We start from the raw sequence: 21911 nt of genomic DNA on the forward strand, positions 1-21911 counted from the left end.
AGGAGCTGCTGGTTGGGCTCCCATGCACATTCTTTTCTTCCAAGATAACTTTGATAATCTATCCACTGAGTGTTGGTTGGGGCTTATGTCTCCTCTTCTTGAAACTGAGCAAGATTTTGTGACTTTCTTGCCCAACTTAAGAGTATTACAAAAGTAATATATATCCATGGATTTCCAAGGCTAGGTCATGAAAACATGTACTTTTTTAGTGTGTGTATGTGTGTGCCAGTACTAGGACTTGAACTCCGCCTGGGTACTATTCCTTAGTTTTTCTACCCAAGGCTGGTACTCTACCAAAGCTCCACTTTCATTTTTTTGGGGGGAAGGGACTTAATTGGAGATATGAGTCTCATGGAATTTTCCTGTTTGGGCTGGCTTTGAACCATGGATCCTCAAATCTTGACCTTTTGAGTCGTTAGGCCACCAGGCATGAGTCACCAGTGCCAAGCTAATACTATGTGCTGAGTTTAAGCTCCAGTAATAGCACACACACACAAAATAAAATAAAACGAAAGAGAAAATGGGGGGGAAACAGAGAAGAGGAAAAACAGGTAGTTCCTCAGAAATAAGGGGAGGATCAGAATGTGAAAGCTGTGGTAAGGAGGAGAGGCAAAGGAGACCAAATTCCCTACAGCAAAGTTCAAGAAGATTGAGACTGAAAAGTATGACTTCCACACTGTGCTTCCAATTGTTTTTTCCCTCCCAGCCTGTTATATCTGTCATCCTGTCTGTGTGTGATTAAAGAGAAAAAGCAAAGAAAAGAAGTGTATTGGAGTTTACAACAAAACCATTGAATAATTCATCTAGTGATCTTTATCCAAAATATTTAATAAGGATGATTTGACTTAGGTAACTATAAGTCCTCTGTGTATCACCTTTACAATAACAATTTAAAAAAGGAAAAGGTAATTTGAAGCCAAACATAAAAGCTCTTGAATAATAAACATTTTCATTACAGAAGAACAAGAAAGGTTATTCTTTGACCTATTGAGTTGCCCTGAACATGAAGTCTAAGCAGAAGGTGGATGCTCAAATCTAAAGCATTGTAGAGGTGAGTACTGGTGGTTCACACCTGTGATCCTAGCAGCTCAGGAGACTGAAATCTGAGGATCATGGATCAAAGACACACTGAGAAGGATAATTCCTGAGATTCTTATTGCCAAGTAATCACTAAAAAGCCAGAAGTAGAGGTATGGCTCAAGTGGTAGAGTGCCAGCCTTGAGCAAAAACAGCTAAGGGACAACACTAAGGCTCTGAGTTCAAGTCCTGTACCAGTACACCTACACCCCCACACACTAAAATAAAATAAAGCATTGTAAAAGGCATTTCCTGTCTAGATGACAAAGTTCCTTCCAGGTCTGAGATTTTCTAATCTCATAAATCATCTGTGAGAAATGGGATGTAGGAAGTGTTGTGTCATGAGACAAACTGTACTTAAAACCTAATATGATAAAGGAATCTATCAAAAAGAGCCCTAAAGCTGACCGTTCTTTTGGAGCCAAAGAACAATGAAAAATTTGTGGCTCATATCTTTTTGACACAAATGCTTAATCCTGTAATACCCAAGTGTTGTCAAGAGCTTCAAGCAATGGACTTGAGAACACGTAAGACAGAGGAGATCTTGGTTACCAGAAGGAGAATGCAATCTTCAGTCTGGCATAGGATGGTAGATGATTCCATTTTGCTCTGAAGGAAAAATGATATTTTTTTTCAGTCAGATGCATGTATGTTTCCTCACAGCTCAAAAATAAACTATGCAGTGCTCAGCAAAATCTAAGAAGCAGATACTGACAGTTTTAGCCTGTTTTGTCAAGATTCTTCTAGTACTTGACAAATTTTAACACAAATTCACAAACTTCCCAAGATAAAAAGCAGGAATTCAGTTCTTGAAAGTGATAGGTAACTGTAAATGTTTTTCTTCAGCAACTATCATTTATTGGACTGAGATTAGTGTTGTGCTTTATTTATAAAGGAAACATTAATGACCCACTAACAGTCTAGAAAATCAGTTCTAGTAAAGGAGTCAGGCCTACAAAAATATAATGATATGCTTTTTTTTTGGGGGGGGGGGTCAATTGTGAGGCTTGATACCGACCGGGACCTGGGCACTGTCCCTGAGCTCTTTTGCTCAAGGCTAGCACTCTACCACTTTAACCCACAGTGTCACTTTGGTTTTCTAGTGGGGTAACTAGAGATAAGAGTGTCATGGATTTCCTGCCTAGGCTGGCTTTGAACCGTGATCTTCAGATCTCAGTCTCCTGAGTGTAGGATTACAGGCATGAGCCACTAGCACCTGACTTAATATCCTTTTTATACAGCATCACTTACATTAACTTTAAGTCTGGTACTATGAAGCAAAACCAATGTTTGCCTACCTGGGTTCCCAGTTATGCTCTAAGACTCATCAGTATTTGTATGATCAGCTTGATAAAATAGTAAAACCAGAGGCAAGAAATGACCTTATAGGACATACCATGATAAGGTTGCTGGTGGCTCACACCTATAATCCCAGCGAATCAAGAGGCTGTGATCTGAGGATTATGGCTCAAATTCAGCCTGGACAGGAAAGTCCGTGAAACTCTTATTTCCAATTAACCAGCAAAATGTCAGAAGCAGAGCTGTGGCTCAAGTGATAGAGTACCAGCCTTGAGCACAAAAGCCAAGAGAAAGAAAGAGGTCTTGAGTTCAAGCCCAGTATACCGCCCCCCACACAAACAGAGGACCATGATTTATGACAACAGAGATCAGAGATCAAGTCTCTCTTTTCATTGCTATTTCCCAGAAGCCAGTAGGGTGCCTTGAACACACAGTAGGTATTTCATGCCTAAATAATTAATGAGCTTGTTTTCCTTCACAATATCAATAGCTTAAAGTCTTGTTTTTCTTTCTGCTTTTACTTATTGCAAATCCTATTTTTACAAAGATATCTATTCTTAAATGCCTCATGTTTTAAAGGACAAATTTAAATGGAAAAGATCATAAGTTGGGAAAGAAAATATGGTTGTCAAAATGGGAAATCGACTAGTCTTGATATGAATGACAATATTTCATCAAGTCAATACTAATTAATAATAAGGATGGCCTGAAAAAAGGGAAATCACAATCACTGTTACCTTTTGCCTAGGAAAAAGACCACTCTCCTTATAAACATTACCCAGGAAGTACGTGTTCCCAACATGCTGACAAGTTGTCCCATGCACTTCTATGATCCCAATATGAAAGACAACTCATTTCTAAATGGAGCTCAGAGTGGCAGATGCCACATCAAACACCTCAGGAGAATAGACTAGAAGGGAATACCTGCAGCTCTCTAGAATCCTTCCACATGCCTCTCACCTGGGGGCCTTCTTCTCCAGGCCAGAATACCAACTCCAGATAGGACAATGGTGAGGATAATGGCTCCAAAGACAGCTTTCATCATCAGACAGACAGTTCCCAATTCTGCAAGCAAGCAAATGAGGAAAAATCCACAAGTCTCCTTTCCCTTCTAGGTTAGCTTTGTGGGACTTGTGTTGCTGTAATCACCAGAAACCCAACACTTCTCACTCATCAACCTGATGGGTAATGGAGTACATGCTAATGTTTGCTTGTGTTGAACTTAAAAAAAAAATTCCGAACCACAATAAACAGCAATAGGCAAAATCCACATAAACAAAAACCCTTCTGGATTTCAATAATTTTGAAGTGGGACCAAGTGTGAGAATCACTGGCTTAAGAGACCCATGCTATAGCATGCTGGGTGATGCCGTGATGTCTCCTCCTCTCCCTGCAGAAGCATGGCTTCCTGCTCAGGCTCCTTCCTCAGGTTCACTCCTCAGCCAGCCATGATCCCTATTCTTACCGTGGGTGTCATGAAGAACAACATGGAGGCAGAAGTGCTCCACATGACAGGAGTAGAGGTCACTGCCCTAAGGATCCAGCTCAATCGACACCCATGTCTGATAGGTTCCATCCCTACTGGGAAGAATATCTCCATAATCCACTTCTTGGAATATTTCTTCCCCATTTTTCATCCACGTTATGGAAATTTCTGGAGGGTAAAAGCCATGAGCTCTGCAGAAGAGAGTTGTAATCCCTGGGAAAATTTCTTTGTGATTCACCTAGGGAGAAGAATGTAATGATAAATACAACTGTCCTGGGTAAAAGCATCCAGTATTCAGACTTGGCAACTGGATTTCCCAATTCATTTTCTTCACTTCAGGAAGTACCTAACTTGAATTTTCTAAAATTGAAGTTCATTATCATGATTGTGTACTTCCTACTGGGCTAGTAGCGAGGCAATGAAGAACATGGATGCGAGTCATACTCTGTCCTCTAATGGGTAAAAAGCCATGTTAGCACTGGGTGTTTGGGATGTGTGTTGTGCCTGTTTATTGTTCACCACTGAAATAGCCTTTTTTTTTTTTTGGTTGGTTGTGAGGCTTGAACTCAGGGCCTGGAAACTATCCCTGAGCTTTTTTGCTCAAGACTAGCACTCTACCAACTTTGAGCCACAGCATCACTGCTGTTTTTCTAGTGGTTAATTGGAGGTGAGAGTCTCACAGGCTTTCTTGCCCAAGCTGGCTTTGAGCTGTGATCCTCAGATCTCAGGCTCTTGAGTAGCCAGGATTATGGGCATGAGCAACAGGCGCCCCAGTACGGGCACAAAACAAGAAAAATCCACATGAGAGCTCCTACAGTGACAATCAGGGATTGTCCATTTGTGACATTGCTTCCTCATGACTGCTATGTTCATTTTCCATAAGATGCCGGTCTTAACATTTTCACTGAAACTAGGCTATGGAGTCATACAGAGAACAACCACAGTGTGGAGGCTGTTTCCTGACCATCTCTAAGACTCATCTCCTTTCTTCCACCTTATTCAGGAGCCTCCTCCTCCACAATACCTTCTTTTTTTTTTTTTTTTTTTTTGCCAGTCCTCGGCTTGGACTCAGGGCCTGAGCACTGTCCCTGGCTTCTTTTTGCTCAAGGCTAGCACTCTGCCACTTGAGCCACAGCGCCACTTCTGGCCATTTTTCTGTATATGTGGTGCTGGGGAATTGAACCCAGGGCCTCATGTATACGAGGCAAGCACTCTTGCCACTAGGCCATATCCCCAGCCCCCACAATACCTTCTTAAATCTTTCTCCTCTGGCATGAAATTTAATAGGAAAAGGTTTCCCAACACTAAAAGTAAAATATTATGTTACCAGGAGAAACTGCTTTTTGACAGTAACTGTAAAAAATTAATCCTAACTTATTTTCTTTTCTTTTCTTTTTTTTTTTTTGGCCAGTCCTGGGCCTTGGACTCAGGGCCTGAGCACTGTCCCTGGCTTCTTCCCGCTCAAGGCTAGCACTCTGCCACCTGAGCCACAGCGCCCCTTCTGGCCGTTTTCCATATATGTGGTGCTGGGGAATCGAACTGAGAGCTTCATGTGTAGGAGGCAAGTACTCTTGCCACTAGGCCATATTCCCAGCCCAATCCTAACTTATTTTCTAGGCATAAGATTTGATCAAAAAGCAGAGACCCCATTTGGATACTCATGGTAGACACTGAGAAGGCTTGGAGGGGGAGGAGGTACACTGAAGTCAAACTTTGCACCTTTACTACCTAGCTCAGGTTCCCCTTGTTTCTCCAAAGAGCTTCTTGTACTGGACACAGTCAACAAAATCAGAATTAATCCTTTAAATCTGTTGATAGCAACTCAGTTGGACTTTCCCTACTTTTCCTTCAATGCTGTATTCATTGAAGGCTGCAGGAAAGATTTTCTTTGTTTACAGTCAAAGGAGAGGTAGTGCATTAGGATCAGGAAGTGAACTCAAGACCCTCTTCACATATGCTTAGCCTAAAATGGCTCAGTAATTAAAGGTACAATGCCAAGTTGGCCATAGATTTTAACCAGGTCCTATGTTTTCAGGCATTCTTTGGTCAGGCAACAATAATAGCATTTATTATGTGAACAAAGCCCTACAGATTACTGCTTTGCTGGCCTAGCATCTATTAAAGACTCCCCTTTTCTTCCCCTGATAACAGGAACCCCTTCTCCTGACAAACAATAGCATATTTTGGAAAATTACTGCACTCTACTCCAGCAAGTAGTATTATTAAGTATCAATTTTAATCGCTTCTCCCCAACCACCAGCCACATTGTGTATACTGGTAGTCTCTCTTTACTGGTCTCCTATTTAATTCCTGACATCCTGTGGTCTGCCCAGTGCCTCAGGAGCATGTACTCTTAAGACTGTACCTCTATTGGGTACAGTAGCTCAGCTCACACCAATAACCTAGCTACTCTGGAGGTGAGTAGCTCAAGCAGCCTCAACCAGGTTCCAGGCTGGCCTAAGCATAAACATGAGACCCTATCTCAAAAATAACCAGAGCAAAAAAGGTTGAGAGGTTGCATAGCTCAGGATGTAGGACTTCTGACTAGTATGCACAAGTCTTTGTGTTCAACTTCCTGATCACCCCACCTCCTTAAAAAAAAAAAAAAAAAAAAAAAAAAGACTGTACCTCCAAGGCTTCCTTGCCCCCTGGCTTCCAGCTAGAATCACCCACTAGATTGAGCATCTTCAGCCAAAGATCTGAGAGCTGGAGGAGGGGTTGGGGTTTTAATCACCAGTTGCCCGCCCTACCTCATTGCAGTCTTGCCAGTGGCTATTGTCCTCCATAATCAGGGCTCTTACCAAAAGGCTCCTGTTCTCAGGTACTAGCTTTTGCTGGGTTCTGCTAACAGTATTTCCTTCTCCTGGCCTACATTAAGGAGGTATAGTGATTTCCCAATTTTGCACATCTTCAGTCACTTTACCATCTGATTTCCCAAATCTTCATTAGACCCCTGCAGATGATCCTTTGTTGAATTCTTGGTTAAACCATTGTGAACATGCAATTTACTTCTTACCAGGATTTTACTACTCAACTCACAGGTGTATCCCACAGTTTGATTAGTCTAAGAGCTAGATCCAACTCAGGTAAATTAGAGTCCTCCTGAGATTGATTTAGGTAACTAATACTGGAGGCAGCAGCCCCTTCTTCGGGAATGAAGTCATGAGAATATGGGCTTTGTGCTGGTGTCCATATCCTCACCTCATGGAAAAGGCCATTCAAATCTTAGTTTTGATTCTTTAGTTCCCCACACTGCCCTAATTCCTGCCTTCATGTAGGATGCACTTAGGCCATTAAGGTGGATGGTTATTCCATTATTGAAGGGGAAGGTCAAAGTCAACTCTACTCAGCAGGCTTCAAGGCCTGTACTTCTAGACAGACAGCACATATTCATAACTGTAGCCTGATGCCCATCTGACAGGCCTGTTACAGTTCTGAAAAGTCCCTTAATTGCCGATTATGCTAGTAGGAAAAGACTACGTTGTGTCTAGGAGTTTCCTATAGCATGGTACAGATCATTTTTAATTGTATGGCTGTATATGAAAAATCCTGCATTAACTACAAGTTCAGCAATTTAATAATCACCTCCTTTTTAAAAACTCAGTTCTAAGGCTTGAACTCAGGAACTAGGCACTGTCTATGAGCTTTTTTGCTTAAGGCTGCTGTTCTACCACTAAAGCCACAACTCCACTTCTGGCTTTTTGCTTTTTAATTGGAAAAAAAGAGTATCACAGGGCTGGGAATATGGCCTCGTGATAGAGTGCTTGCCTCATATACATAAAGCCTTGGGTTTGATTCCTCAGCACAAAGTACATAGAAAAAAGCCAGAAGGGGTGCTATGGCTCAAGTGTTAGAGTGCTAGCCTTGAGCAAAAAGAAGCCAGGGACAGTGCTCAGGCCCTGAGTTCAAGCCCCAGGACTGGCAAAACAAACAAACAAACCCAAAACAGAGTATCACAGACTTTCCTATCCAAGCTGGCTTTAAATTGTGATCCTAGGATCTCTGTCTCCTGACTAGCTAGGATTACATGTTTGGCTTTGAATCATATCTTTAAGGTAGAAGAAACTGTACTGAAAGGAATTGTGGCACTAGTCTTTGAGGAAAGCAAAGATTTTTTTAAAAATCAGGAGTAATTTTTAATTTTCTATTTTAGCTTATTTCTATATTTTCATTTTTTCCATGAGAGTATATACAGTTACATTTTAAAAAATCTAAAGTTTGGGGCTGGGGATATGGCCTAGTGGCAAGAGTGCTTGCCTCATATACACGAAGCCCTCAGTTAGATTCCCCAGCACCACATATACAGAAAATGGCCAGCAGAGGCGCTGTGGCTCAGGTGGCAGAGTGCTAGCCTTGAGCAAAAAGAAGCAAGGGACAGTGCTCAGGCCCTGAGTCCAAGGCCCAGGACTGGCAAAAAAAAAAAAAAAATCTAAAGTTTATGTTTTAGCATCAGGTGTACTCAACTCAAGTTCACTGCTATGCAATATTATTTTTACATCCTCTTTTAGGATATTATGTGCATGTATGGAAATATCAGTGAAATCCCTTACTTTGTACATTTAGTAAATGCTAATTCTGATTCTCTTTTAATATGTGTGCTATTGTTAAAGGAAATACGGTAACATGGTAATATTGACCACTCAATTACCAATATTATTTGAATCATTTCTGTTACTTTATATTTCCATGCTACTAAAATTCAGGATGGGAAATTTTCTCACTGTTGCTAGTTATTGTGGAAGCTGTATGTTCCCCATGAAACAAATAGGAAAAAGACCCTTTGTCTTTCAAAGTCCTTCTTTACAAGGCTGGATTTTCATTCATACTGATGTTCTAGAAGCCCTTAGGTCCTAAACAATTTATAAGAATTGCCCCACCTTCAAAAATACTTCGCAGAACATCAGTGACAGGAGATGGAAGGATATGATTCACTAATTCCAGAAGGATCTGCCTTTGGAGGCCCTCCATTCTATCAAGACAAATGTAATGGCTGGTAATCTTAATTACTCAGGCTGAGATCTGAACATCATGGTGGTGTGAAGCTAGCCTGGTCAGGAAAAATCCATGAGACTCTTATCACCAATTAACTAACAAAATGGAGTTGTGGCTCAAGTGGTAGAGCCTTGAGAGACAAAGCTAAAGGACAGCACCCAGGCCTTAAGTTCAAGCCCCAGTACCAACACACACACACACACACACACACACACACACACACACACACACACAAACAAACAAAAAGTACAATCTTTAAATCTTGTCAAAATGCTGCTAAAAATGTAACTAGTACGAATTCTTATGAGGGAGTTACTGAGCATATTAGTCCAACTAAAGATATAAATTTCAGTATATGATGAAGATCAACTACACAAGAGGAAGTTATGTTTTAAACCAATTGTTGTATGGATGGAAGAACAAGGTGTTCTGTTTAATCTGTTCTCTGTAGGGTCTCTTTGCCATACTCTATAAATCTCTTTAGCCAGGCAATGCATTCTCTTTCCAACTAGTTCTTTTGATACTGTAGCTCACGCAGATTGGTCTCCCATGCCTGCTTGGTGATACGAGCCACATTATCTATAGCTATCCAAGAAAGTGTGTCTTTATTGAAGATGATAAAATCTTGTCAATCGTATGCATATTGAAGAAGCCCAGTGGTGCTGCCATCTTCCAGCAACTCGCAGCCAGTCATTCTCTGCTAAGTGTGAAATCCTGGAACACACATACAAGATATCAAGGGTGGACCTAGGGACAAAGGAAGGGTCTATGGTGATGTGACTAGGACATGGCTAGAAGCATCTTCCGTCCTAGAAGAGGTCCTAATAGGCCTGCCATGGCATTGTGTGTCTCCAGGAGGTCCGGTCATGTAAGCCCACCTACCTACAGATATTTATGAAGTATGTACCATCTGCCAAAGAATGTAACTCCTACTTTGGGAAATTGTTTTATCTTGAGAAAAATTAACAGATCACCTTTGTGGGGCTATTAAGAGTACAATGGAGAAAAAAGAGATAGACAGGAGCCAGAAATATCTCTGGGAAAGTCAATGCTGTGAGTCATTATTATAAACAAGCAAATCACTAAGCCTGGCCATCATGAAATGAGACCCAGAATGGGCGAATTTAAAATTAAAAAGAGAAGATACATGTCAGATGGCAATCGAATAGAAATGCAGGGGAGGGGACAAAGAACAGAGGGCTCTCAGGGAAGAAGACAGTTTGCAAGATACATAGGGCAGATGGTAGGCACTGAAGTTTATCAACCAGCTTATCCAGGCTTTGCCAAAAGTCACAGAAAGTACAAGTCAGCAAGTGCTCACATTGGTCCTAGGCAGCCTGGGGCCTCGCTGCTGTCTCTCCAGGGGAGTCCTTTTCTCCCCTGAAATCACACCTGAGTGACTGTAATGCCTCTGCAGGTGCCTCAGCTCCATCTTGAATGCCTGTTGCCAGCCCCTCAGCAGCTGAGTGTACCTCTCCCAGTGGTTCAGTGCCAGGTTCTCTGCTATCCGTGGGGCCCGTGGCTCCTTCTGTCCAGTGACACTGTCGTATGTGGTGATAGGGTGTGAGTCCACGTATCCAACAGAGATAAACTCAGGGCTGGGGATATAGCCTAGTGGCAAGAGTGCCTGCCTCGGATACACGAGGCCCTAGGTTTGATTCCCCAGCACCACATATACAGAAAACGGCCAGAAGCGGCGCTGTGGCTCAAGTGGCAAAGTGCTAGCCTTGAGCGGGAAGAAACCAGGGACAGTGCTCAGGCCCTGAGTCCAAGGCCCAGGACTGGCCAAAAAAAAAAAAAAAAAAAACCAACAGAGATAAACTCAGAGACTCCATAGCTAGGATCAGAAATGCCTAGGCGAAAATACCTGAGAGAGTGAGTCCCTGGGGAGAGAGCAAGGAAGAAGATATTGCGAGTCACAGAACACTGGGTATATAAACTCTGGTCCCCTTCATACTCAGTGGCATCCATGGCTTCCTGGACCTACACATGGCCACCATTTCCTATGGAGGCCCATCAAATTGAGCGATTCAAATACTTAAAAGGAATGAGTCAAGAAGAAAAAAAAAAGCCCACCTTGTTAAATATGTTCTATCCTGTTATTTTGAGGAAAAGCCCTTCATATGACCTTGAAGGCCAAGTTAAAATATTAAAATCTTAAGTCTTTGTGAAATTTTGGACCTGGATGTGGTAGCACAGAGAAAACTGGCCTCCGTCCTCCAGTCCCTGGTCTTCAGTCTGGAACTCACTTTTTCTTCTCACTTCTGGCTCTACCCATCCCTGCTCAAGGCCTTGTACTTAGATTTAAATACCCATACTCTCTCATTCAAGCTTCATTCATAAATATGGCCTACTGGCCACCCCTCAGATATAGCAGGGGCATCACAGTCACCTTTCAGAAGACAGACTACAGTGAGAGTACACCTCCATAGCCCTGAGTTCCCTGTCAGGGAACTCCAATTCCTCTGTACATGGAGTGTGTGGTGTAGAGTGAAGGGGCACAGATACTGGGTGGCCATATCCTCTTAGCCACATGTACCTCTTGTTCTGGGCAATGGGTTGTGGACAGTTGAGGACCAATATGAGGCTCTGAAGGGTGGCAAAGACTGTGTTAAAAGTTTGAACTAGGGCTGGGGATATAGCCTGTGGCAAGAGTGCCTGCCTCGGATACACGAGGCCCTAGGTTCGATTCCCCAGCACCACATATACAGAAAACGGCCAGAAGCGGCGCTGTGGCTCAAGTGGCAGACTGCTAGCCTTGAGCGGGAAGAAGCCAGGGACAGTGCTCAGGCCTTGAGTCCAAGGCCCAGGACTGGCCAAAAAAAAAAAAAAAAAAAAAGTTTGAACTAGCCACCACTTCCCTAGACTCTTTCCAGATTATTCAACCCAATGCTATCACCTCTTTCAGGAACTCCATAGCACTCAGTTTTCTGATGTGGCTCTTGTCACTGCAGAAAAGCTTGGATGGCTATCAGATTCCTATTCCTTAGGTTGAATTCCAGTTAATGATATTCTTGCCTTTCTCCCCATTTATAAACATGTACATAAGGAGAAAAGCCCCAAAGTAAAACTCAGTGCACAAAATGGTTGGGTTAGCTCTGCAAGGAAATCTACATATATTTAAGTTTCTGCTATTGTTTGGATCTTCTATGTCCCCTATAACCAAAGTTTTGGTGCCCAGTATGGCACTACTGGGAGGCAGAGAAACATTTAAGATCTCAGGCCTAGTAGAGGGTCTTAGGTCACTCACTGGAGTGCTGCCTTGAAGGGGATTGTGGGATACTAGCCCTTCTTTATTTGGCTTCCTGACTACAATGAAGTAAGCAGTTTGCTTTACCACATGCTCCCACCATGATATACTGCCTCATCATAGGTTCAAAGCAATAGGACCAATTAATCATAGGGAAAAAAACTCTAAAACTATGAGCCCAAATCAACCTTTTCTCTTTATAAATTGGTAAGTTCAGGCATTTGTGACAGGCTGACTAATGTGCTGTTTATGAAAGAACTCATAATGTGCAGGTCACCTTTGAGTATCGGCCATCTCCAGGTCAGAGATCATTTACTTACTTTCACCACTGGGGAAGACAGGATGCTCTGAGATAGAAGCAGGCCTCTTAGATACCTTCCATCTAACCATACCGGTTCTTCATGGCCAGGGTGAGCACCTCTTTCTCCCTGCTCCTTGAGTGGAGTGTAAAATTAGTCAGGGTTCAGAAAAGACATTCAACTCCCTCCTACCAGGCTTCATACTGCATGTGGTGTTGAGAAAGATGGAAGCTGGTCTCACCCAGGCCTAGGCAGCATAAAGCTCCATATGTCCCTCTCTATTGCTTTGAATTTTACTTTTCCCTTCTCCTTCCATGGTGGTTAGGGCCAGGGTTGGGCAGAAAAAAAACAAACTTTGAGGCAGTCAGAAAGGTCTCTTCTCATGGAAATGTTGGCTCCGATGAATACAAGAGCCAGAGATTTGAAGCAGCAGTATAAGTTCAATCACAAAACCAATAGGTCCTATATTTTGTCTGTTGTACAATTTATCTTTTCATACTTTCTACCTGCTTCTCCATCCTAGAGTGTATGGACACTTAGCTCTTTTGTATTTTCTGCAAGGCCTAGCTAGGGAGCATGACACATGTTAGGAAGCTGGTAAATATTTGGTAAGGGATTTTATTTCTCTATTTTGAAAAAAATTTCTAAAGTGAATATGTTTATTTAATCTGGAACTTATGATTTTAAATATTTTCCATTTTAGGGATGGCTGATGGATGGGTTTCCTATCTGAAATCTAACTTACATCCAATCTGGAATCTGAAAAAAGGTAGATAATGCTTGAATCTGCAATTGATTTTGAAATAGTGTTCACATTTGGAAAGGTTTTTTGTTTTTTTTTTTCTCTTTTTTGGCCTGGGCCTTGGACTCAGGGCCTGAGCACTATCCCTGGCTTCTTTTTGCTCAAGGCTAGCACTCTGCCCACTTGAGCCACAGCGCCACTTCTGGCCGTTTTCTATATATGTGGTGCTAGGGAATCGAACCCAGGGTTTCATGTACACGAGGCAAGCACACTTGCCACTAGTTCATATTCCCAGCCCCACATCTGGAAAGGTTTTATAGCCACTCTGGAGATTAATCTGTCCAAAGATGGAGGAACAAAGATGGGAAGGACAAGTCATAAGCATTTGTTTGTCTTCGTTCCTTCCTTTTCTCCCTCTCTTTCCTTCCCTCTCTCTCTCCCCCCTCCCCTTTCTCTCTCCTAGTTTTGATACAGAGTCTCTCTATGTAGCTCAGGATGGTCTAAAACTTGCTATATAGCTCAGGCAGGTCCCAAAGTCACAATCTTCTCACCTCAATCTCCTACGTACTAGAATGACAGGTATATAGTTTGCACATATTTTCTTTACATTCACTTATATATTCAACAGATGTGAGTACCTTGTCTATACTAGTCACATCTAGATCTTGAGCACATACCAAACAAAACAGATACAAATGTCAGTCCTTACTTGAGAAAGACAGATAACACAAAAATAAATATTAGATTTTTAAGTGCAGTGGTGAAAAATAAAGCTGTAATAAGAATATATTATAAAAATCTTAGACAAGGAGGTCTGTTAGAAAAGAAATCTCCTCCCCAAAGTGGCTATTGAGCAAGGTCCAGCAGGGGAAGACAGGTAGGTATCTGGGGCAGCAATCCAGGCAGAAGGGGCCTTACAAGGTCCCAAGGAAAGAGCATATGAGACCATATCATGAGCAACAATTGGGCTGTGGCTGGACTTAAGGCACCAGGGGTGGGGGAAGAGGTAGACATTACTTCTACAGTTATTCATAGGAAAAACCATTACTGAAAACATTGTAGGCTAAGGATGAGAAGATGAGAGAGAAGGAATGAAAAAAAAAAGCCATGTTATCAAGCCAGGTTGGATTGATCTAGAACTTCCCCTGTAATCTAGGGCTTTGGTTATAGTAATCTAAGGTTCACATTCTTTACAGATGCCAACAAGCAAAAAGAAGTATGAAAAATTGGGCCATTCCTTCCACAATGGAAGGACTTATTCTAGCTCTCACTACATCATCTCCAAACACTTTATTTATAATTCATGTTACCTTAGTGTGTTAGCTTTCCATGATTATAACAAAATGCCTGGAATAATTAACTTAAAGAGAGAAATGCTTTCGTTTGGAGGTTTCATGATCAATTGTCCTATTGCTTCAGGACTGTGGTAAGGCAGCACATCATGGCAGGAACATGTGGTAGAGCAAAGCCACTTATATCATGAGCCCAGAAGCAAAAAGAAAGGAAGAGGCCAGAGTCCCATAGCTCTTTTCAAGGGGATGCCTCTAATAGTCTGAAGCTCTCTCAGGGTCCAGCTGTAAAAAGTACCATTTTCTCCCACCAGCACCACTCTGCTCACAATGCCTTTAACATGTGGGTAGAGGACATTCAAGATCTAAAATACAACCCTTACTTTCTTATAGAAACATAACTCCATAAAATTCCACATTATGTAGAGTAAAAAGTAGATATAAGTAAGGTCTGACTGTACAGTGTAGTTCCCATTGTTTGACCCCAATCTCAGTCTAGATCCTCGTTTTTGAGGGCCTTGACTTCAAAGGTTGCTTGGTCCCTAAAGGCTGGACCCTGTCTGCTGTCTGCCTGTCCACCCCTCATAGTCTACATGACTCTATTCCAGGGCATCACAGCCCTTTCCTCTTCATTGGCCATGGGCTCATTTACCCATATGGTACAAGGCATAAATCACACTTCTGTAAGTGTGCAAGTCACACTAGCTCCTTTATTTCGACTTCCAAATGTTGAGCTATATTGATATTGAGCTATAGATATGAAATCAGTAACTGCGGTCAGAAAAGGAGGAAAAAGTTTCTAGTTTTTCTCTCTTTCTCTCTCTCTCTCTCTGTGTGTGTGTGTGTGTGTCTGCCTCTCTGTCTCTGTCTCGATCTGTCTCTCTTGTAGCATGATAGACCTTGTAATCATTTAAAACCTATCAGGATATGTGGTCCAGTTCTTCAAACTTCTGGTATAGCTATTAAGGTTGAGTCATATAAAAATAGCAATACTGGCCTACTGACAACTTCATCTAATCTTCCAATTGTCTCTTCCTGAGAAGTAACTTCTCATAGGGCATTTGCTGCTTTGTCATTTTAGATGGACATTGCTGAAGAGACTCAATGAGGCTGACTAAAAACCAAATAGACTTTATACCTTGTACTGCTTATTTAATTGTTCCAAATTAAGTCCCTTTAATCTGCAGCAAAGCTAGTTGGATCTTTATTTTTTTTAAACCAAAAGCTGTGAAAATTGTTGGCTTATAAGATAATTGATCAAACGTCACATGAAATCCCTTTGTAAAACTATATATGCTAATAAATTTTAAAAAATTGATCATATATTATTAGGTATTTGTCTATGAAGTTAATTTATAAATGTTGAGTATTTGCCACATAGGAGGAATTGGGAGACAATGTCAGGAAGAGAAAGCAAATCAGATATTAGTGATCTCCTCTAGGAATTTGTGGTATTAATGAGGAACTAAAGGACATAAAACAAGTAAATACAAGTACCCAAAGGAAGTAGATGGTAGATGGAGTGCTCCAACAACTCAGAGGACAGAGATCCTGTTCTCATATGAAGCCATTCATTGGGAAATCCTCCAAGGAGATTGTGGAAGTTTATTTGAGCCTTCAATGAATTATAAAGGGCAGCAGTATCTTTATTAAACCATCAGAACTGAATTTATTTATTGATCAAGTACCATATTTTAGAAACCATTCTAAGCCCTTGGTTAACATGACATTCACCCCTCATAACAACCTTTGGAGGCATGATTTATAATTCCCAATACAATCCATAGATGGAAAATGGGTGCAGAGAGATTAAGCAATTTGCCCAAGATTATCCTTCAAATCTATAAGTAGAGGCTCCAGGAATCACAATCTGACCTCTACCTCAGGATATCCAACTTTCCCTGCAGGGGCATTTTTCCCACCCTAGGATGTGTTTCAACCTTCTAGTCCATGGATCATCACTGCTCTCTCTTGCCCCCTTGTGTCAAGGATGACTCATTGTCTCTGATTTCCCAGTCCCAGGGGTTCAGGCTCCAGACATTCCTCAGGTGACAGTGGGTCCTAATTGGATAAGAGGTCAACTAAGTCCAATTTATTTGTTGTCCAATCCAAGTAGCCAAATGCCTAAATAAGGTCAAAATGGTTATAATTCCTGAAGACTGCTTTTGGAATTTCAGACATTGTAGGAATGAGGGGGAGAAGTTGATGGTGATATTTTTAGTTAAGAGAACCTTTGGCCCCTTCTCAAATCATGCAGCCATGTGGACAGTTCTACATACAGCAGGAGCTGTTAGTCCCCTCTCCCAATGACTTGCCTAGTGACAGGAATTTACTGGGATCCTAAAAGAGCTAAGTATGTCAGTCTTACTTCTTAGCTGCTTTTTTATGGCCACCCATTTGAAGGTTACCAAGTTTCTCATTTCATAAATCTTAATCCTGGGAAAATTCTACTGGATTTCTAGTAAGCACAGTTCTAGCTGTGAAGGTCTCAGTAATGAGCAAGTCAGTTTCAGATCTCTGAGATAATTTCTAGAAGGGAGCCTGGCAATCAACAACTATAGAAGAAAAACAAAGCAGAGAAAAAAGGAAAGAGAGTATGGTCTTTTAGATAAATTGACCGAAAAAAGCATGTCTGAGTATAACTTTTGAGCAGAAATATGACTAGACAAGGGACTAAGCCACAGGAGAAGAACTTTCCAGACAGAAGAGCAGGCCCAATCCTTGAGAAGGATGCATACTCCATGTGTTGGAAGAATAACTAGGGAACCCAATGGGGCCCTGTAGAGAATGAATAAATTAATAACTGAATGAATAAAAATGAACTGTGAGGTTTTTATTCTCAATGCTCTGGGTACAGTGATGGCCATATGTCCCATATTTCCCAGAATTCCTATTTTATGAGACCTATTCTTTTTAAATGATTCATTGAAGCTGTAATAGAATGTGATTTGGTATATATGCTCTTGAAAGCTTTTCCCTAATAAATATAAATATGGATGTCAGAAATAATGTCCTTTGTCATCTGTCTCAATTTGGGCTTCATAAAATAAAAGTATTTAAAGAGTTACATTTTAGATCTTGAATCTAGTCCCCCCCCCCCCCCCCTTCTTCCAGTTCTTGGCAATCCTCTGGGGTAAGAGGATTAAGATCAAGTGAGAAAACACAGATATTCTAGCTAGTTAAAATGCAAAACTGGGTGGAGGCATGGCTCAGGTGATAGAGTGCCAGCCAATGAGTAGAAGTATCAGATACTAAGTTAGGGTTCTGGTTTTGGAAGAAAAAAAGGCAAAACAATTAGTTAAGTTTCTGCAACTTAGTTAATTTTCTCAGATCTAGGATCTAGGTAGATTCATTATCAACCAAGAAGAATAAGGCCTTACAAAGTAAAATGTTGTCTTAGAGACTTTGCTATTGCATGTACCTTGGAAACAGCTCCACAGAAACAGAGTGAAGTCTAACAGAATCTATATCAAATATCTATATTTTCTCCTGTTAACTTGTTGAATTCAAGATCAGTTCTAAGCAAATAGCTTCCAGAAGAGGCTGTCTTCAAACACCAGCCCAACTGACAGCCTAGAGGGATTTTACATGATCAAGATAAAACGCAGAGGGCTGGGGATATGGCCTAGTGGCAAGAGTGCTTGCCTCTTATACATGAAGCCCTGGGTTCAATTTCCCAGCACCACATATACAGAAAACGGCCAGAAGTGGAGCTGTGGTTCAAGTGGCAGAGTGCTAGCCTTGAGCAAAAAGAAGCCAGAGACAGTGCTTAGGTCCCGAGTCCAAGCCCCAGGACTGATTTAAAAAAAAAAAAGATAAAACACAGAGATCACATATGGCTATGCAAGAGAAAAAAAATCTCACCCAAGGCCCTACCTGATGATACCCATCCACATATCATTTAAGTTTCCCATGAGCTAAAATGAAGAATGAGATGAGTTGTAAAAGCCCAAAATACCTTTTCCTTGTATCATGTAGCTATAGTAAATCAGTTTTGAATTTGTAGTTCTTCCTGCTGCCTAAATTCACCATAGCTCATAGTTAGCGTCAGTTTCCTAGAAACATTACTTTTGAACATAAACTCACCCAGGTAGCACTTATTGAGTACTAGGTAGGAAAACAAGAGAAAAATGAAACTACCTTTCTCTGCTTTGAAGGAGTGCTCCATAGGGAACATTTGGGAAATAAAACATTGTACAACTGGGAATGGGAGCTATGAGAGCACAAAGGAAGGAGTTCGTACCAAAGGACTATGGAATCTATGCTAGAAACTCACTAAAAGTGAAACTTGAGCTATAGCCTTGAACACTCTGGTATCTCTAGATACCATGTGTCACCATGCACAGTATAGAAGCACCTAGTCAAGGCCAGTGCTGGGCACAAATGTCAAGCAGACTTCCAGTCTTTTGCTAAAACACCAAACTCCTTTCCTCGAGTCATAGCAGGAAAAAAACTTCTCCCAATGGATCATCTTGAGGGACTTAATGAGGGGACACCTTCCAGAGTTATAGGCTATGTATGATAAAGGAAAAAACAGAATGGTATGTTCCTAGATGCTAGCCACTGGGAAGGATTTTTTTTCTACCTAGAGATGAAGATGTAAGAATTGCAAATAAGGCTGGGCACCAGTGGCCCATGCCTGTAATCTTAGCTACTCAGGAGGAGGAGGTTGGAGGATCACGGTACAAAGCCAGCCTAGGCAAGAAAGTCCATGAGATGTTTATTTCCAATTAACCACCAGAAAACCAGAAGTGGTGCTATGGTTCAAAGTGGTAGCCTGTTAGCCTTGAGCAAAATAGCTCAGAGACAGTGCCCAGGCCCTGAATTCAAGCCCTATAACCAACAATAACAACAAAAATAAGGAACTGCCAATAAGAGTAATGGATGATTAGGCTAGCAGTGGCTCATTTCTGTAATCCCAGCTACTCAAGAGGCTGAGATCAACAAGATCAAGAATCTAGCAATATTCCATCTCAATAGAAGATGCGTGGTGGCATGTACCTGTCACCCCAACTATTCAGGAAGCAAAAATAGAAGGACTACAGTCTAAGTCAGCCCAGGAAAAAAAATGACCATATCGGAACTGGAGGTATGCTCAAGTGGTAGAGAGCTTGCCTAGCAAGTATGATCCTGAGTTCAACCTCTAGTATTACCTTAGAAAAAGATACAGAACCAAAAAGAAAAGGTTATTCAGGAAAAATTAGCCACTACAGAGAGACAGCTATCGCAGAGTTTTTATAGGAAGAGGGAAAAGAGCAAGAAAAACACATCACAACCCCACTTTCCTTCTATTTTCTGGTCTCTCTTCTTTCAGTGTCTTCTACTGGGAGACCCTAGACAGAAATCATCCTGCAAGTGGGAAGGTTTAGTATAGTCTTTTAACAGTTGGCCTCCAGGACACAAGACAACAAAGAAAAGGAAGGACTTAAAAGGAGCATTATAAGCACAAAATGATCTACTTTACCTTTTCTAAGTCACTTGTTTATTTTTCACTCTACCGATGGTCAAAGCACCAAGTGCTCCCATCTAAGATACTATGGAAAAGCCCTCATTGAATGCCAGAAGACATGTGTATTTCAGACAGCTCACTATAAGAGTTTCATTAACCTTTGTAGGCACAGAGAAAAATCTAGGCCTCAACTGAATTTATTTTTTGGATTTTCTTTTGAGACAGGGTCTCACTAAGATTCCTAGGGTGGCCTCAAATGAATGATCTCGCCTCAGTTTTCTGACTAGCTAAGATTACAGGCTTGCACCAACATGCCCAGTTATTATATTTCCACAAGTACCCAGTACACATCAGGCTGTTCATATTTGTAGAATTAATATACAGACGTTTGAAAGAGATCCTTCACAACATGTTCATCAGTCCTCAGCTCAGGAGGTGGCCAAGTCTGAGTTCCGGACACATTCCCACCAACCTCTGAAGTGCAATACCTAGCCTGGAGAGCAGGTGCTCAGGCCAAAAGGCTGGTGCTTCCTGAACCTTCCTAAAGGCCTTCTTGGGTACTGGGGACAAAGAAGGTTTCTGCTTCCCTAGTGACATGAACCCCCTAAACTTGGAAACCTTCCTTTTACTTGATTAATATTTCTTACACCCATTTTTTTTTAAAGCCCTAGAGCCATGGTTTTATCTTTCTTGGATCTTTGGTTGGTGGTGATGAGGAAAATAGCAGTCACATAAGTCCTCTCCACTACCCAGTGCTGTCCCCGCCCCCTCTAACTGCCTACAATCCCATGAGACTCACTACATTAGAAAAACAAAAGTAAAAGGAAGGACATGAGAGAGAAGAAAGGAGGGAAAGGAAGTTATCAGCAGAGTCTTTCCAAAATGACTCCCATGCTTTCAGAGAAGAATGGGTGATCTGGAAATCCTACACACATTGGAAAAATTGTTTAGCTGGTCTGCTGCCCAGTTGAATCCCGGGAGTAATGCATACACATCTCTGCCCCTGGCTCTTCATTTTTCCATCACAAGTTTTAGGAAGCAATGCTGTTGTTCCTTGGCTGCCTCCGCTTTGGAAATGGGAGGAAAGAACATAGGAGTGAGTACTCACGGGCATGGCTGTGCTTTACCATGACTACAACGAGGAGAGGTAACAGGAGCACCATTGGCTCTACCAAAGCTCTAGTTCCAGATTCTGTTAACCAAATTGAGGATCCTTTGAGAACCTATACTCCACCCCTTTTGAGTGATTTAGCAACACAGTCACATACAAGGCCTTTACCCAATAATAATGGGGGAAACTATGCAGCAGCATCAGTTGCTAGGTAGAATAGAGAGAGACAAAAGTAGTAATCTTAACCCTTGATTGGTTTCAGTCATTCATTGTATGCAAACCTTTTGGCGTGCTTATATTCAGCTTTTCCCAACTTTTAAGTTTTTATGGCGCACAGGTGTGTGCAAGGCACTGGAGAACAAAGGGGAGCCTGGTCACTCAGGGAGCCTTTGCTTCTTCTCTGGGATTTAAGTTTTGATGGAGGGTCAGTGAGAAAGTCACCTCAGGTTCCCAAGGTTAGGAAACCCCTGGTCAGGGCTCCCTGCAATTCTGCAGTCCATCTGTCTGATAGAGCATCTAGTGTTTAGGCTGTCCTGTAATTTTTAGCTTATGTCTGTCTGCTTTCCTTGATGGGAATGGCACAATAGGCCATTCAGCTCACTAAACCAGCAATGAATCTCCAAGATCAAGCTGTGGTTACATTGTCATTGCAAAATGGTAAACAGCACTTTAAGCTGATCCAGGGAGCAGAACAGGCCCAGGCAGGAAGGAGGAAGTAGAGGAGAATAAGAGAGGAATAGAGGCAGGGCTGTGAGGCAGCCTGGCTTGACTTTGTAAATGGCATAAAGGTAGGGATCATGAGATGGGCCATTCTCCAGGATTACCTGCTGTGACCAATGTAATCACAGGGGTCCTTATCAGAGGGAGAATGGTCAGGGTCAGAGAAGGTGGTGTGACAATAAAAGCAAGGATGGAAG

General features: G+C 41.7%; 1 protein-coding gene across 1 annotated transcript; it reads right to left on the minus strand.

The window, feature by feature from the left end:
* Window positions 1–1231: 1231 nt before the first annotated feature.
* LOC125359247 (major histocompatibility complex class I-related gene protein) lies at window positions 1232–21080 on the minus strand. The gene is given in 7 exon segments (XM_048356881.1): window positions 1232–1686; window positions 3337–3441; window positions 3842–4100; window positions 9276–9568; window positions 10247–10452; window positions 10683–10737; window positions 20992–21080. Coding segments are annotated over 7 exon segments (1011 nt in total). The 5' UTR covers window positions 21047–21080; the 3' UTR covers window positions 1232–1648.
* Between the last annotated feature and the right edge of the window lie 831 nt (window positions 21081–21911).

The sequence above is a fragment of the Perognathus longimembris genome, chromosome 11, assembly GCF_023159225.1.
Source record: "Perognathus longimembris pacificus isolate PPM17 chromosome 11, ASM2315922v1, whole genome shotgun sequence".
Classification (NCBI taxonomy): Eukaryota; Metazoa; Chordata; class Mammalia; order Rodentia; family Heteromyidae; genus Perognathus; species Perognathus longimembris.